The 14674-nt window shown below is 46.8% G+C and overlaps 1 protein-coding gene across 1 annotated transcript; it reads right to left on the minus strand.

The window, feature by feature from the left end:
* Positions 1–6042: 6042 nt before the first annotated feature.
* Positions 6043–13652, minus strand: BHLHE40 (basic helix-loop-helix family member e40). Its single transcript, XM_080996222.1, has 5 exons — positions 13151–13652; positions 12786–12855; positions 12107–12214; positions 10970–11093; positions 6043–9321 (listed from the first exon to the last, which is right to left on the minus strand). The coding sequence occupies exons 1-5, from the start codon at positions 13237–13239 to the stop codon at positions 8462–8464; spliced, it is 1251 nt and encodes a 416-aa protein (XP_080852348.1). The 5' UTR covers positions 13240–13652; the 3' UTR covers positions 6043–8461.
* Between the last annotated feature and the right edge of the window lie 1022 nt (positions 13653–14674).

Genomic DNA, 14674 nt, shown 5'->3' on the forward strand with positions numbered 1-14674 from the left:
CACTGCTTCAAAGCAGTGGAAGGAGGGCATGCTGGAATGGAAAAGCAATCTCGCCTGCACATTTGCATTTGCACAGTAGGTTATATAACAAGAGCGTGCTTATGTAGGACTTTCCATGGGGGGAAGTCGGAGCGCCTCGCAAATAACACTCACGCCTAACATCATCGCTCTGGTGACAGGGAAAGACTGTTGCTCCCTCGGTGCAGGTCAAGAAACGAAACAGGGAGCTTTTGTCAGACCCCCTCCTGAATTGGGAACAAATGCTTTTCTACTTCTCACTGCCAGCAGTGATTATACAATCACCGTTACACGCATCAGGGCATTTGTAAGTTTATGGATTAGTTAGCGTCTAGCACAGTTAACCACCATTTTGTTCATCGGGGTGGTTTTTTATTTATTTGAATAACAGATTTTCCAACTGCACAAATTGCTCATTAGGCAACCTACACTAACACACACACACCATGAACACAAAGTTATTTGATTATACCCTGCATCCGTGGCAACTTCTCCATAAATGTTAGTGGTTGTTGGCTACTATCCACACAGTGATGATTCATTTAGCCTCCATTCAGTAACTAACAGGTATAAGGATGTGACAAAGCATTACCTGAAGGAGAAGGAGAGGAGATTCTGGCCCCCCAAAGGAAGGTGTTTTAATATGGTTTCAGTGGCCAAGCACATCCTGCCCTTATATAATTTGTAGACATGCTGCCCCTGACACTGCCTGATATTTAAGCAATGTGCCTGATCTCCCCTCACACTATTTTTCCGATTGCACTTATTTTCTCCAGCTCCACATTTTGTGTCCAGCTGTACACTAAAAAAACATTTAATTGACTACTGATCTAGACCCGCCTTCCTACTCAAACGCTTTTAATTTGGTTCACGGGATTGTTGGTACGTGCCTGTTGATATTTTAGTCCGTCCTCCTGCGCCTGCCCTCCCCCCCCAGTGATGAATTATCACAGATTGTTCTTTCAGTCACTACTGCATAATAGAATTCCATCGTTTAGGAAGCTCTTTGGAACAATGGAAACCCTTCCACCGATTTGGCTCCTTGGTTGTTGGCACAAAGGAGTGATTAAGTTGCCGTAAAGCAGAGCTCGTTTGCAGCTTGCTTCAGCTTGCTGGGGGATTTGTTGTGCAGGCCAGCTCAAGTTTTACTGAATGAGGAAGCCAGCAGTAACAGCAGCAGCATAGCAACAGCACCGTGCTGCATGGAAATGCAGTGGTGTAGACCTAAGTGTGCCCTGCTTTGGTGTAAGTATGCCCCAAAGCCTGGTTGCCCATGCCACCTGTCCTGCATGTATAATTAATTAATAGTGCAGTCCTATACAGCAAGACTTTTGACCCCCGGTCTGTTGCTGGACTGCAACTCCTAGGATGCCCCAAAAGATGTTGACAGTTTTTTTGACTTTTTATAGGAAACCACCCAAATTGAAATTGTTGAACCCATGGTTATTTGATTGAGCTGCCTAAGATCCAGGACAAAGCGCCACCTTTCAGAAATCCACCCCTCCCCCAGACATCAATTCCACCCTTGAAATCCCAGTAATATCTGGATGTATGGCCAGCGGCGTAGCGTGGGTTGTCAGCACCCGGGGCAAGGCAAGTAATTTGCGCCCCCTAACCCGGGGCAAGGCAAGTAATTTGCCCCCCCAACCCGGGGCAAGGCAAGTAATTTGCGCCCCCTAACCCCTAACCTGCCGCCGCTGCCAGCTTCTTCTTGCTGCTGCCTGGTCTGGTCTGGTGTGGTTCTCTCCCGCGCTCAGCGCTGCGCTGGGCGGCCGCTGCACTGTCCCTCCCCCAGATAGTCCCTCACTCTCTCTCCGCACCGCACGCCTGGCACCCACCCCCTCCACAGTGGGCGGCGACCCAGCAGCTCGGATCGGATTCGCACAGCCAGCACTGCAGTGAGAGAGAGTGAGTGAGCCAGGTAGGGGCAGAGAACTGTGAGTGCGAGCGCGCCCCCCCCAGATGTCGCGCCCGGTGCGGCTGGCCCCCCCTGCACCCCCCACGCTACGCCACTGTGTATGGCAGCCCTACTTTACCATTGGCCATTTGGGCTGGGACCAGTGACAGTACAACAGCATCTGACGGGCTACAAGTTCACCATCACCACTCTACCACCTTGATCGATGAGACTTCCTACCAGGTAAATGTGAACTGGGTTACATTGCAAGTTAGTTCACTCATAAGCACGATTATTCAGAAGTCCCAAAGACTGCAATGAGATTTATGTTCAGGTGCATATGCATAAGATTCTGCTCCTGATGAACGAGTGATTGAGGTAGCAACAACATCATCAACTATGGTCCCAATTCCACAGGCAGTCTCACAAGTTTATTATAACAGCATTAAGCAAAAACAGCTCTGGACAGAGCAAGCTCAACAGAGAAACAAGACTAATATTGCAGTTCTATGAATACTTGGTTTTGTTCTTTTCAGGAAAGCTTACTTCCAGATAATTGTGATACAGTGGTACCTCAGGTTAAGTACTTAATTCATTCCGGAGGTCCGTACTTAACCTGAAACTGTTCTTAACCTGAAGCACCACTTCAGCTAATGGGGCCTCCTGCTGCTGCCGTGCCGCCAGAGCATGATTTCTGTTCTCATCCTGAAGCAAAGTTCTTAACCCGAGGTAATATTTCTGGGTTAACGGAGTCTGTAACCTGAAGCGTCTGTAACCTGAAGTGTATGTAACCCGAGGTACCACTGTAAGTGTAATTTCATGAAATATTTCAAATGGGTTTGAAGCTAAGCATTTTCGAATTTTGAAGTTTTGGGGGTTGTTTTTAGAAACGGCAAAGTTTGATATTTATAGAACTCGGAAAGCACAATGTTAGTCTCACCCCCAGATAGCTATGTTAGGCCCACCCAATGCTGCATGCATGATCAGCATGACTTTTGACTGCTTCTTCACACATGCACGTACCCCAACCATCGCATGTGTTGTGTCACAAACTACTTCCCCCTGGAATTGTAGGCAAGCTGATGATGTGGCACAGGGTTGCGGGGGTTGCTGTTCAAGAAACGTGCCAAAAAACACCACCAGGGATGACAACTTGTCTTCTGGACGGTGGCCAACATCAGCAAATGGCAGTGCTGACAAACTGGGCATCTCTGGAGTGTGATTTCAAGAACGATTTAACAGAAAATAGCGACGTATTTGCGGAAAGCAAGAACGGGGGTGGAAATCACCCTATGAAATGGGTTTATTGTTCAAACTGTAACTTTTAAGAGGAACATTGCCAAACAGACAGACCTGGTGTTTTCCAGGAAGAATTAAACAGCGCAGGGACCTGGAGCCAAGATTAATCTGGTGCAACCAGCAAGATCCCTCCACTTAAAGAGGTGTGCACCAGCTACACCCAGGCAGCGTGTTGCAGCATGCAGCAAAACTCATGGTGACCTGGGTAATAGGCATGGCTACCCCCTGAGCAGGAACACGTGCCAGGCATCTACTTCAGGCCAAGCCCAACAGTGTGTTTAAATAAATAAATAAATAAATAAAATAAAATTTCTCATTTATTTCAAGTACATGGGGGTATAAATTACAAAGGAGCAGCAAGGACTAGAGTTGTGATGCTGAAGTCTGCACGGTGCCTTGCATGAAAAAGACACGGGGTGTTCAGTATGGCAGTGCACCAGCCGTGAGTAATGGATGTATCTGTGAAGATCAGCTGGCCACCAAGGAAGCACAGTGTAGATGTGTAGAACTTAGGGTGGCAGGGAGGGCAATAAATATAATTAATTATAAAATAAACAGCAAACGTCACCATTTTTTCAAGCTATACTATCGAATTCTACCATTTGGGCATAAAGGTTGCCAAAGTCTAAAGCTATTCCATATGACCTTTCCCATCCTCTCTCTGTCTGATTAGGGGCAAGTTAGAAGGGATAGCAACTCTTTGATTTCGCTGGACAACTGGAAATGAGAGCGGGTAGAAGTCGCCATAGATACAGCCATGTGACAGGAAGAGTGGGAGAAGGAGGTGTGTAGACACCAACCTAGGCTGGTGCAGTGTCATGAACTGGCCCTTGGCAATGGGAACGGAAGGTGGCTGAACCACCTCATCCTAAGCCAGTAATCAGGTACCTGTAGATCCCCAGCTGTTGTTGCGCTCAATCTCCTGCCAGCTCCTACCAGCATGACTAATGATCAGGGAAGATGGTAGCTGCAGTCCACCACTGTCAGGGCCACAGGTTCCCCATCCCTGATGGGCATATTTGCCTGTGGGACCAATTCTAGGTACTCATATTGACATTTAAAGCAGTATATGGCCAGGGAATTGTGGGTGTATCTCCCTCTCTCTGTGTGTATATATGTATATATAATTGGTCCAAGCACCTATTATAGTGGAGTCAGCAGGTGCTACTATTACATCACTGCATTGGACAAAAGTGGTAGCAGATAGGATCAGGGCCTTTACCACTATTTCCCCAGGCTCTGGAACTCCCTGCCTGAAGAGATAAGAACTCTTTCTCTCTGCCGAATTTCAGGTGGAGCTTAATTGGTGGCTTGCTCTGTAAATTGTTAGTTTGATATTATTATTATTATTATTATTATTATTATTATTATATTTCAGACTTGCTAATTTCCCACAACCTTCTTACCCTCTAAATATCTTAAATAAATAATCTCAGTGAATGGTGTCCGTACTGAGAGAACTTAAAAGAGGGTAGCCAACGACAGTAGCTGCTTGCACCTTGCCAAAAAAAAGGGGGGTAAATGTATCACCAAAAGAGGACACAGGTGTGCATCGAGTCTGCATAAGCTAATTTATATGTGTGGATGCAAATTTAGAAGGAATTAATTCAATTTAAATAGAAACACATTCCACCATTGTGGGGAAGACTGCAGTCGGGTGACATGTGCACCTACTTGGTCCAAGTGTTAGACAACTGTTGGTGGGCAACTTCCAAGGCCCTTGATGGTCTCCCTTCTTATTGCCCTTTCTCTTTAAACCAGATTCAGACCAGGCAACCCTTCAGTTTAGAGGTCGCCTTCAAACAAAGGAGTTGTCTGCCCCGCCCGCCGCCCCCCGGAAAATAGGACAAACAGCCTCCTAAAAGCCGGTGGGCAGTCTGAAGCCTTTGGAATGGCTTCAGTGACTGCTTTCTGTGCAAGCAGTGGCATTTGGCAGTGGAAGACAGGAGTGCCTGGCATGCTCTGGTCCATGGGGTCACGAAGAGTCGGACATGACTGAACGACTAAACAACAACAACAAGAGAGAGAAAGCTACTTCTGTCTTCTCCAGTAGTGATGCTTTCTCTACGTCTTGTTTAGCAAAAAAACCAACCAACCACAGAATAGAGTTCAAGTGGGCCGCCTTGCATAACCTCCCTTACTTGGGGGCTGTGGTGGCACTATATGAGCAGCTACTTGAGTCTTAGGCCAAGCACAATGAGAAGACGAGCAATTTCAGTCAGGGAAAGGCATTTTGGTGGCTGAAGTAGAGAAGCAAAAGGCACCCCCTCCCTCAAGTCAAATCAAGTTATTTTTAGCACCTGAGACAGAAAATCCCACACTCAGTGAAATGTAACAATTGTAATGAACTGGAATAACTAATGATTTGCTGCCCTTTCGTGATACCCCAAATCAGCTGCCTGAAGTGGCTCTCTTATTCTGCCCAATGGTAGGGCTGGCCCCAATTTCCCGTGTGCCACCATTTGGACCCTAATATCTCATCTTTGCAGTTGCTGTCTCAGCAGGCCTCTTGTCCCAATGAACTAGATAGTGCTAAGTCAACTTCCACCCAAAATTCCAACCTTAATTTGGATTCATGATCATGTTGCCTGCTTCTGTACAACAGGGATAGGGAACCTGTGGCCCTCCAGGACTCCAGCTCCCATCATCCCCTGCCAGTGTATCCAATGGCCAAGCATGATGGAAGTTGTAGTCCAACAGCACCGGGGGGGGCAGGTTCCCCACCCCTTTTGCATAACATTCATACCTGGATACAGTTGATGGCACAGACAGTATTTTATTATGACAACCAAAGGATTCCTCAAACACAAAGAGAAGCAGTGCTCATGTTCCACAGGAAAAAGAATTTTATTTAGTATTTTTTTAAAACAACTACGTAACATTTACTCTGATAAAAATATTTACAATATCCCCACGTTCAGGAAGGTTCCAAAAATATAAACACTCTACCTCTCCCTAGAGGATGAATGGATCATTCTCCTCAATAAAAAGAAAAACAGGAATACATTCATATTTCCCACTTTCTTTGTACTCAAGTAGTTTTACAAATAATAGACTTCTGAAACATTTTTTTTACATATCCATATAATATATATTTATATGTACACATTTATATTTATAACAGATTTTACAAATAAAGGCAACAACTGTGTACAAAAAAAAAACTTTTTTTGAAAACAGACAATAAAATAAATGGTCAAATACGATCTGCAATTCAGCATAGTGCATTCTAGCAGTTGGTGCAATAGTGTAAGGAGAATTCGTAGGACCACAGAGCTCTATGAATGTCTCAGAACTACTCAGATGACACCACCATATGACATGGATTATTATTACTGTTTTAAGTAGCCGAAATCAAATGGGAGTATTCACCAGTGCAGAATCTGCTCCATCTAGATGATGGTTTCTCACACTATTTGGTTTGGTGCGGCAGCACACAACTATGAGCACAGGAAAGCGTCCCGGGGGGAAAAGGGAGCATCTTCCACTGCAGAACTCCAGCAGTGAATATGGCAATCCAGTTGTGCAAACTTCACAGCCCATGCCAGACACAATCAGTTCCAGAGGAGCGGGGCAGAGGCTGTAGAACTAGGGTTAGGACACACCAAAACAGCACATCTGGTCGTCTCCATCAAGAGCACTCATGGCCAACACTGACACTGCCACCTGGGCAAGAGACCTGCTTTTCTTTTGCAGAGAGCATTGCTCATCCACTTCCTGCAGTTCTTAAACTATCATCAAGGTCCAGCCTTAGGAGGATGCAACGTAAGAGAGTAGCTTCAGGCAGCAGATGCTGGAGGGGAATCCCTCCAACAATCATTGTCTGTTTCTTCGATTTAAAATGTGCTCTAATACAAACTAGTGGGGGCAGGGGAGAAGATTTATTTGGTTGGGTGTGTTATTTTCACTTTTGGATCCTTTCCACCTGTACCTGCCCAGCCTAGACCAGGATCACAAGCCTGCCTCTTGCTTTAGTGCAAAAGTGCCATATATTCCACACCCGGCGAATTAGGTATTGCTCAGGTGGAGGGGGAACAGGACAAAGAAACAAAAAACCTTATGGGTTTCAGAGAAGTGCTTAGCATTGCCAGTTCTGCTACCACAGACGGCAAGGGCTATCTGAGTAAGGCCTTCATCTTAGAAATTGTAACATTCCATATTCTGTTTACATTGGTACCTGGAAGAAGAAAGTTACAAACCCTGCTATGGGCATGAAACTCCCTTACATAACAGCCACATCTTGTCGCGTTCAAGGATGGGGGGCAAACTGAGAATGGACTTCAGAGAATATCACGCTGCTGACATCCTTGCAACGTAACAGGATCCATAGTAAAACAGCTAGTGGCAGGCAACTCCCTTGTAAAAGTACCAGTCTGATCTGGTTTTATTTTATTTTTTGTTTGCCAGAGCTGAACCGTGCCACAGCATGGTTTGTCTGTCCACTTCTTGTGGACAAGTCCCAGACATTCCTATCTAGCAGTTATGAGAAGCAATGCCTAGTGTGAGATACAAGGAGGCATAGAACGCTCCTCAAGGATGTTCTCTCTCTTGTCACCATCCCTATCCGAAAGCTCAAGCTGGACAAAAGTTCCAGGCAGAATCTAAAAGGAAAATGACGTATGCAATTCAGGAGAAATGTGGTGAGAATCCAGTCTCAAAATCTCCCTGAATTGCTTACTGTGCTCTGCCAGCCAGTGACTACTAAAAGCAGGGCTGATCCCAATGCTTGAATTGTTATATATGTAATGTGTGTTTGTGAGTGTTAAGTTAAAAGGTTTTGAATATTGGCAGCAGCAGGAAGAGGGGAAGCTTCTCTGTTTGAATCCAGCTCTTTTACTAAGCAAAGTCCTCATGAGAAGTACCACTTTTTTTGTAATATTCACAAGAGTCTAAATCCACCTAATTTTTTTAGGTTTCATTCACAGCTTTGAAACATAATCCTAGCCAACCAATTCAGGTCTTTCTTGGCAGATGGCAGAAAAGAAAACAAACAAACAAAAACCCATCAACACATTTAAGGGGTGAGGAGAAGCAGCAAGAACTCTCTCCTTCCCATAACTAATTTGGGTTCATCTCTGAGGTCTTTCCTAAATTCTCTGGGCAGTCAAAGCAAGGGATGACTCAGCTTCTCTACATATAAATGATCAACGATCTCTCCACTCCCCTCAGTGCCCTGAAATAATCACAAACTCATCCAGCAAAGGGGGGGGGGGGAGAGAAAAATCTCAAGGAAAAGTCACTCCAAGTTTAGTCTTTGGTTTCCAAATTCAAAGGAGACATCTGCTTCAAAGCCTGAAGCAGAGCAGTAGAGTCCATGGGGGAGTGGGATGGTCCTGGAGAAGGGAGTTGCTGAGGCATTAGTAAAGGAGAAGAAATCTTATCTGGGTTCATTAACCCCGAAAGTGCTGCAGTGGAGGCTTGGAGGCCTGGATACAAGAGAGGCATAGAGGCCGGGTACCAACACTTCTCCAGCATAGGCAGGTAGGCTGTCGCTGAGGGTGGAATCAAATAGAAAGGCAGGCACAGAGGAGGCTGGTGAGGGTGAGGGCCCAAGAAACTGCTTGGAGAGCCGAGCACATCGCTGCTAAAATGATCTTCGTCCTCCAACATTTCCATCCTGGTTCTTTTGGCTGGCGGGTCCTCAGTCTCTTGTTTGATAGAGCTGATTCTCTCCTGGACAGCATACTTGAGCTCAGTGTCCTTTTTAAAATATTGCTGGTCGGATTTGGAGTCGCTTTTCTCCAGCTCTCCCCCATATCCACTGTCTGTGTCTGTGTCGCTGCCACTCTGCTCTCCGCTAGAGTGGGCGAAAGTCCTCTGAATCACAGGCACACAGTTTTTCCCATGAGCCTCGGCAGCTTTGGTCAGAGCGCCAGACTTCTCCTTCAGTTCCGTAAGTTTAGGGGCAGCATCGCCAGGCTTTCTGCTGGCTCCACCCTGAAGAACCTCGGAGGCCATTCTGTGCAGGTGGCCGATGAGCTGGGAGGATTTCAGCTCCTTGCTGTTCTCGTGTTTGGCCACGTACTGCAGCACTTCTTTGGCACACATTTGGAAACCGGACCGGAACACCTCCTGGCTGGAGTCAAGGCTCCTTGGGGGCAGCTCATCTGAGGAAACACCAGCAGAAACGGAAAAGATTTAAAAAAATGAATATATCAGAAAAGTTAAACCAGTCATTATTATAACCATACAGCACAAGTTCGTGCATGTTTACTCAAAAGCAAGATGCACTTCTGTTCAGCACTGCTAACTCCCTCTGGCCAGCATGGAAAGGGTAGTAACCTGAGACTTTGTAAAGCCACCTATTTTGGGATCAGTACTGGAGAAAGACACCTTATTTCAGCTGAGTAGCTGTTTGAACCTGCAAGGGTGAAATTCAGGCTTCTCTCAAGTAGATAGGAAGACTTCCACTGCGTTGGAATGTCTCTGTTGGTCTAACAGGAGCCTTTGAAGCACAGCAAACAAACATAACAGGAAGCAAACTAGTTCTTATCATGCAAGACTCCAGTGTGTTGGGTGAACCGTGGAATGAAAATAAACCGCTTGAGGTTTCGGTCAGCTTCAGCCCCTGAAGTGCCCAAGCCACTACAGACTTCAGCAAGGGCAGGTCAACTTAACTGCAAACAAGTTGATATAGTAAGACCCATGACACTCGCCCCTTGTAGCGTTCTGCACTACAGCTGCAATGTCAAGAGCAGTTTGCTGCATAGATCTGCCCCCAACACACAGTGACATGTTTGGTCCTTGCTTGGCCATTCCTGGTGGCAGCTCGCAATGGCAAAGAGCCAAGATTCCCCTACAAGACCTTGTTTGGGGTCTTATCACCCAAACCTTGTTTGGGGTCTTAACACCGTGGCCAGGAATGACGGAAGCTGAAATCCTCCAACATCTGGAAGGCCGCAGGCAACACATCCCTGGCATAAAAACTGTCCACATATCAGTGGTAATTTGCATGGTAAGCAACTCTGGATGCAACAACCACAGATGGCTACCTTGTGACTTTGCAGAGGGAGGTGTGACTTTTACATTGTAAGCCAGGCATAGGCAAACTCGGCCCTCCAGATGTTTTGGGACTACAATTCCCATCATCTCTGACCACTGGTCCTGTTAGCTAGGGATGATGGGAGTTGTAGTCCCGAAACATCTGGAGGGCTGAGTTTGCCTATGCCTGATTTAAGCTATATAGAAATGTGACAGAAAGTGTAAAGGAGGAGAAGACAGGGCTTATCGGAGAAGAAGCAAAGACTTGGGTAGGGGGAAGTTAAAGGGCAGCAGAAGGCACAGAATGACATTATGCAGGAGAAGAGGGCTCTGAATGAAATGGGGGAGGGATCACTCCGAGGTGCAGAAGCTATTCCAGGCTTCTAGGTTGCTGGAACACCATTTTGGGAAAAACTGACCCTGCCAGAAATCCACCTCCTGACATGAAGGTGATACAGCAGTTGGCAATGGAACTTTTTTTAAAAACAACAACAACAACCTGATCGAATTTCAAATAAAGCTAGTTTTGAATGAAAAGGGCAAAGGATAGGGACAAGTTTTATATACTTTCGATAGCACCAGGAAGAATTAGAGCCCTCTTCCCCCGGAGCAGTTCCACTGAAATCCATAGGACTGCTCTGATGCATGCACAATTAGCTGAAGAGGATTTGGAAGACATTAGCAAGAGTATTAAAAGTGTGAGGAATAGAGTCATCGCAGTCTCCAGGAGCTTTCCTGGTCAGGGTAACAACAGCACAGTCACAGAGCACTCACCAGCATGTAGACCTTTTTGGAGGGCAATGATCTGCTGCTGCTGTTGTTCAATGAGACTGGTTAGTGCTTTCACATGCTTCAAGGTAAGTTCAAGAACCACCGCCTTTTCCAAGTGTCCTAATGTCTAGGAAGGGAGAGAAATGGTTCATTAGAGGATGGCTGGAAAGGGGGGAAAAGGAGCCTAAACACAAGACCGAGAACTGATTGGGCAGTTTAGAGTGGGGAGCTTGATAAGGACGTGAATGGGTCTAAGCATGATGTGACACTCATTTTTATTCTGACTGACAGCTATGTATTATATAAGCTAAAAAGTATTATCTTTAAAAAAGACTATGGCCATTTTGTGTCCCCCCACCAAAAAAAAGTGTGTCTGCATAATAAGCACAGGTTTTATGTATCTGCCCTGCTGGCACCTCAGTTGTAAAACGAGGAATTCCAACATAAGGTTTTTCTTTTCCTGTGACTAAATAGGGCAAAGCAAATAGTTGAAGCAGGCAACACTGGTTTCCCAAACAACCCTGAATAATAATTTAGACAATCTGCCTGTCACTTAAAAAAAACAAACAATGCAGTCCTTAATACCACAGAACGGGTTGCTTGGAGCTGTGGTCTCAACGAGCCTTCCCCAAACTGGTGCCCTCCAAATGTTGCTGGATTCCAACTCTCACAAGCCCCAGCCAGTATGACCAATGGTCAGGGGTGATATGGAAGTTGGAGCGCAATAGCTTCTAGATGGGCACCAGGTTGGGGAAGGCTAGCCTAAAAGGAATTCAACTATCTGGAACCATGGGATCCAAAGCAAAAACATAACGATACAGAAAGGAGTCACTAGCAAATCCACATTAAAAGTTATCCAGTACGGTCCAGAAAAAAATTCTTTTATCTAATCCCTGTTTATTTCAATGTGTCATCTGGTCCAGTCCATGCATGCAAGTTCTTGAGAAACTGATCTCATTGGAAACAAAACCAGGAGACTCGAAGTGGCAATCCAAACCCTGAAATGCAACCCTCTCCAGTTAAATCTGCAGCACTCCAGAAAACCTCTAGGTGGCACTTTTACCTGCACAAAGATCCATTAAACCCAACATGCTCCCCAAAAGGAAGATGATTTTGGGCAGTGGCCAGATTTTCACTTACTGTAAGTTTGAGATGTTCTGGTAAGAGATCTTTCAGCTGGGCGATGCATTCATTAATCCTATCACGTCTTTTCTTCTCTATCAGTCTGTGGGGCAGCTTATAGGTCTCCTGGAAGTCAAAAGGGGAGAAAAACAATTGCATCACTCCGAATGAAAAGTGATTCTTAAGCGCTATGGAGACAACCTTTTCTCAGGGGCTCTAAAACATAAAGCTGTGCAGCCATAAAGGGGGGTGGGGAGGATGAAGAAACATTTCTTTAAGGCAGAAGCAAAATCCTCCAAGTACCACAGAGTTTATATCAGAAAATTTATGCATTTTGATCATGCCCAGAAAAGTATTTTATACAGCTACAACTAATGGGTTATTTTAGGTTATGACAAGGAAGTAAATCTTATGTACTAAAACTGTTTTTCCTTAAAAAGAAAATATTCTTAACAGTGTCGTCCCACCCTTCAAAAGTATATTTCTTCTGAAAAAAACAAAAAACACACGTTTGTGCACACTGGGGTGTTGTTGTTTTTTTGTAAAAGAAACCCACCAAGCTCCTTCATATATATTTCACAGGACAACTTCCTTATATTCGACCCCAAACTGTGCATTAAACCATCTCAAAAGTGGGCATAAACCAAAGATGCCAACAAACAAAAAAGGAAAAGGGAAGAAAAATGCTTGTATTTACCTTGCTGTCGTCACCCCTTTTTAACCCTCTTCTGGGCTTGTAAACTTGATAAATATGAGCGAAATCCAACCTGCAGAGGACAAAATAACGTTATATCACTCATAACCAAGGGGACAACCATCTCCCCCTCCACACGCAGCCCCAGAACCTACTGAAGCCCGTAGGTGCCCATGTGGGGAGGAATTCGGAGGCTGCTAATGCGGACCCAGACCGGCCGGATGGGCTCGGAAAGCGAATCGCAGCGTAAGCCCCGGCACGTCTGCCCGCCAGCAAACCGCGTTGGCTTCCATGGGACGTTTGAGATGGCAGCCTTGAAACATTTATCAACAAATCTGCCCGGGATACCCTTCCGTAGCGGCACTTACCCTGCCATTTCGCTGCCCTCCAGAGCTGCCAGCTTGCCCAGGCAAGGTGGTGGTGGAGGAGGAGGCTGAGCGCTGGGGATCCTTTCCATTTAAACCGGCTTGATTTCCTTTTTCCCCCCCACAACCCAAGTTCTCTCCTGGAAGTAAGGTGGAGGCTGGCAAGCTAGTTAGCTGGCTGGCAGGCGCACTGCTTCGTGTCAACGCGGATCCAGTGACTGAGCCGGGACGCGCCACCTCCGGCAAACGGTGCGCGCCTGGCACCCACAAAAGAAGCGGCGCCGGAAGAGCGCAGGAGATCAGCTAGCGGCGTCGGCTGCTGCTGCTGCTGCTCTTAGTTGCTCATGTCCTCCTTCCACTTGGCAGCGCTGGGCGTCTGCACCGGGTCGCGCGGGAGCTGGCGAGCTGAGGAGTAATTGGAAGGCTGCAGGCTGGGTTAAATGTGAGCGAGTGGGTGGACTGGAGCTACGTGTTCTACCCTGTGACTCCGGGCACGTCTGGCTGCTACCGGAGGGAGGGACAGACCTGCCTTCCCCTCCATCACATGAGCCTCACGTGTTGGACAACGCTTCAGCCTCTCCCCGGGCCCCCGTCCTCGCCGCTCCCGGCCACACAAGCAGGCGAAGCCGCCGCCGCCGACAAAACGTGATAGGGTGATCCCTCTCTCTCTCTCTCTCTCTCCCCACCCGGCCTGGCTCCTCTCCTGCTGGCGGCTTGGGTGCGCGCGCGCGCGCAGAGAGGAGAAGGAGGCGGGTGAGGGAAGCCAGGCTATCCCCGCACATGATGGGGCGAGGAGGAGGCGGCGGAGAGGTGCAAGGTATCAGATGTTCCCTAGTGGGGTGGCTGAGCGCCGATCCACAAGGCACTTCGCACATGCTCAAAAACTTCCTTGATCGGGACCTTCCCCCGAGCCCGAGCCCCCGGTACGAAAAGCCTATCTTAGGGCTGCGCCCTGGAGAGTCCTGGCACGGGTTGGGAAGCCCAGCCCTGCTCTTTCCTGCCTAAGCTCCATTTAGCGCTGCAAGGTGAAACTTACACAAAATAAGGAACAGCCGGGCTGTGCAGTGCAATGGGCCCTGGTTCAGATAGAGAGATAGAGAACATATGCATTTTAAGTTCTAAAAAAGGTCCAAGGCTCACATCTGCTTGGTAGCTATGCTTTCCCCATTGACCCCAAATATATGTGTTTGTGTGTGGTGCCACTGGTGGGCAGGCTGCGCTCTGCCCATGTTTGACGTTGCTTCATATAGATCCCAGGATTGAGTCTTGGCATTAGGAACATTTTCCAGGGTTGTGCCGTGACTCAAATCTTAATAATGAGGTTTTCTCTTGAGCCGGTGTGATCTGCAGGAACACAAAGTCTTTGATCCGCCCAGGTTACAGGTACCTAAAGATACACTAAATATTTCCCCTATCAGAGCGAATTGTAGTTGCAGAGTGTGTGTGTGTGTGTGTGTGTGTGTGTGTGTTATTTCCATCAGGTTAAATAGCATAAAAGGGAAGGGCTAAATCATTGTAACCAAGCAG

The sequence above is a fragment of the Podarcis pityusensis genome, assembly GCF_964106645.2.
Source record: "Podarcis pityusensis genome assembly, chromosome: 2".
Taxonomy (NCBI): Eukaryota; Metazoa; Chordata; class Lepidosauria; order Squamata; family Lacertidae; genus Podarcis; species Podarcis pityusensis.

Coding starts and splice junctions, on each gene's coding strand:
- BHLHE40 (XM_080996222.1), bottom strand. CDS start 13,239: ATGGAAAGGATCCCCAGCGCTCAGCCTCCTCCTCCACCACCACCTTGC. Junction 12,215..12,785: donor AAAGGGGTGACGACAGCAAG/GTAAATACAAGC, acceptor TTTGACTTCCAG/GAGACCTATAAGCTGCCCCA. Junction 9,322..10,969: donor CCAAAAAGGTCTACATGCTG/GTGAGTGCTCTG, acceptor GTGTTTCCTCAG/ATGAGCTGCCCCCAAGGAGC.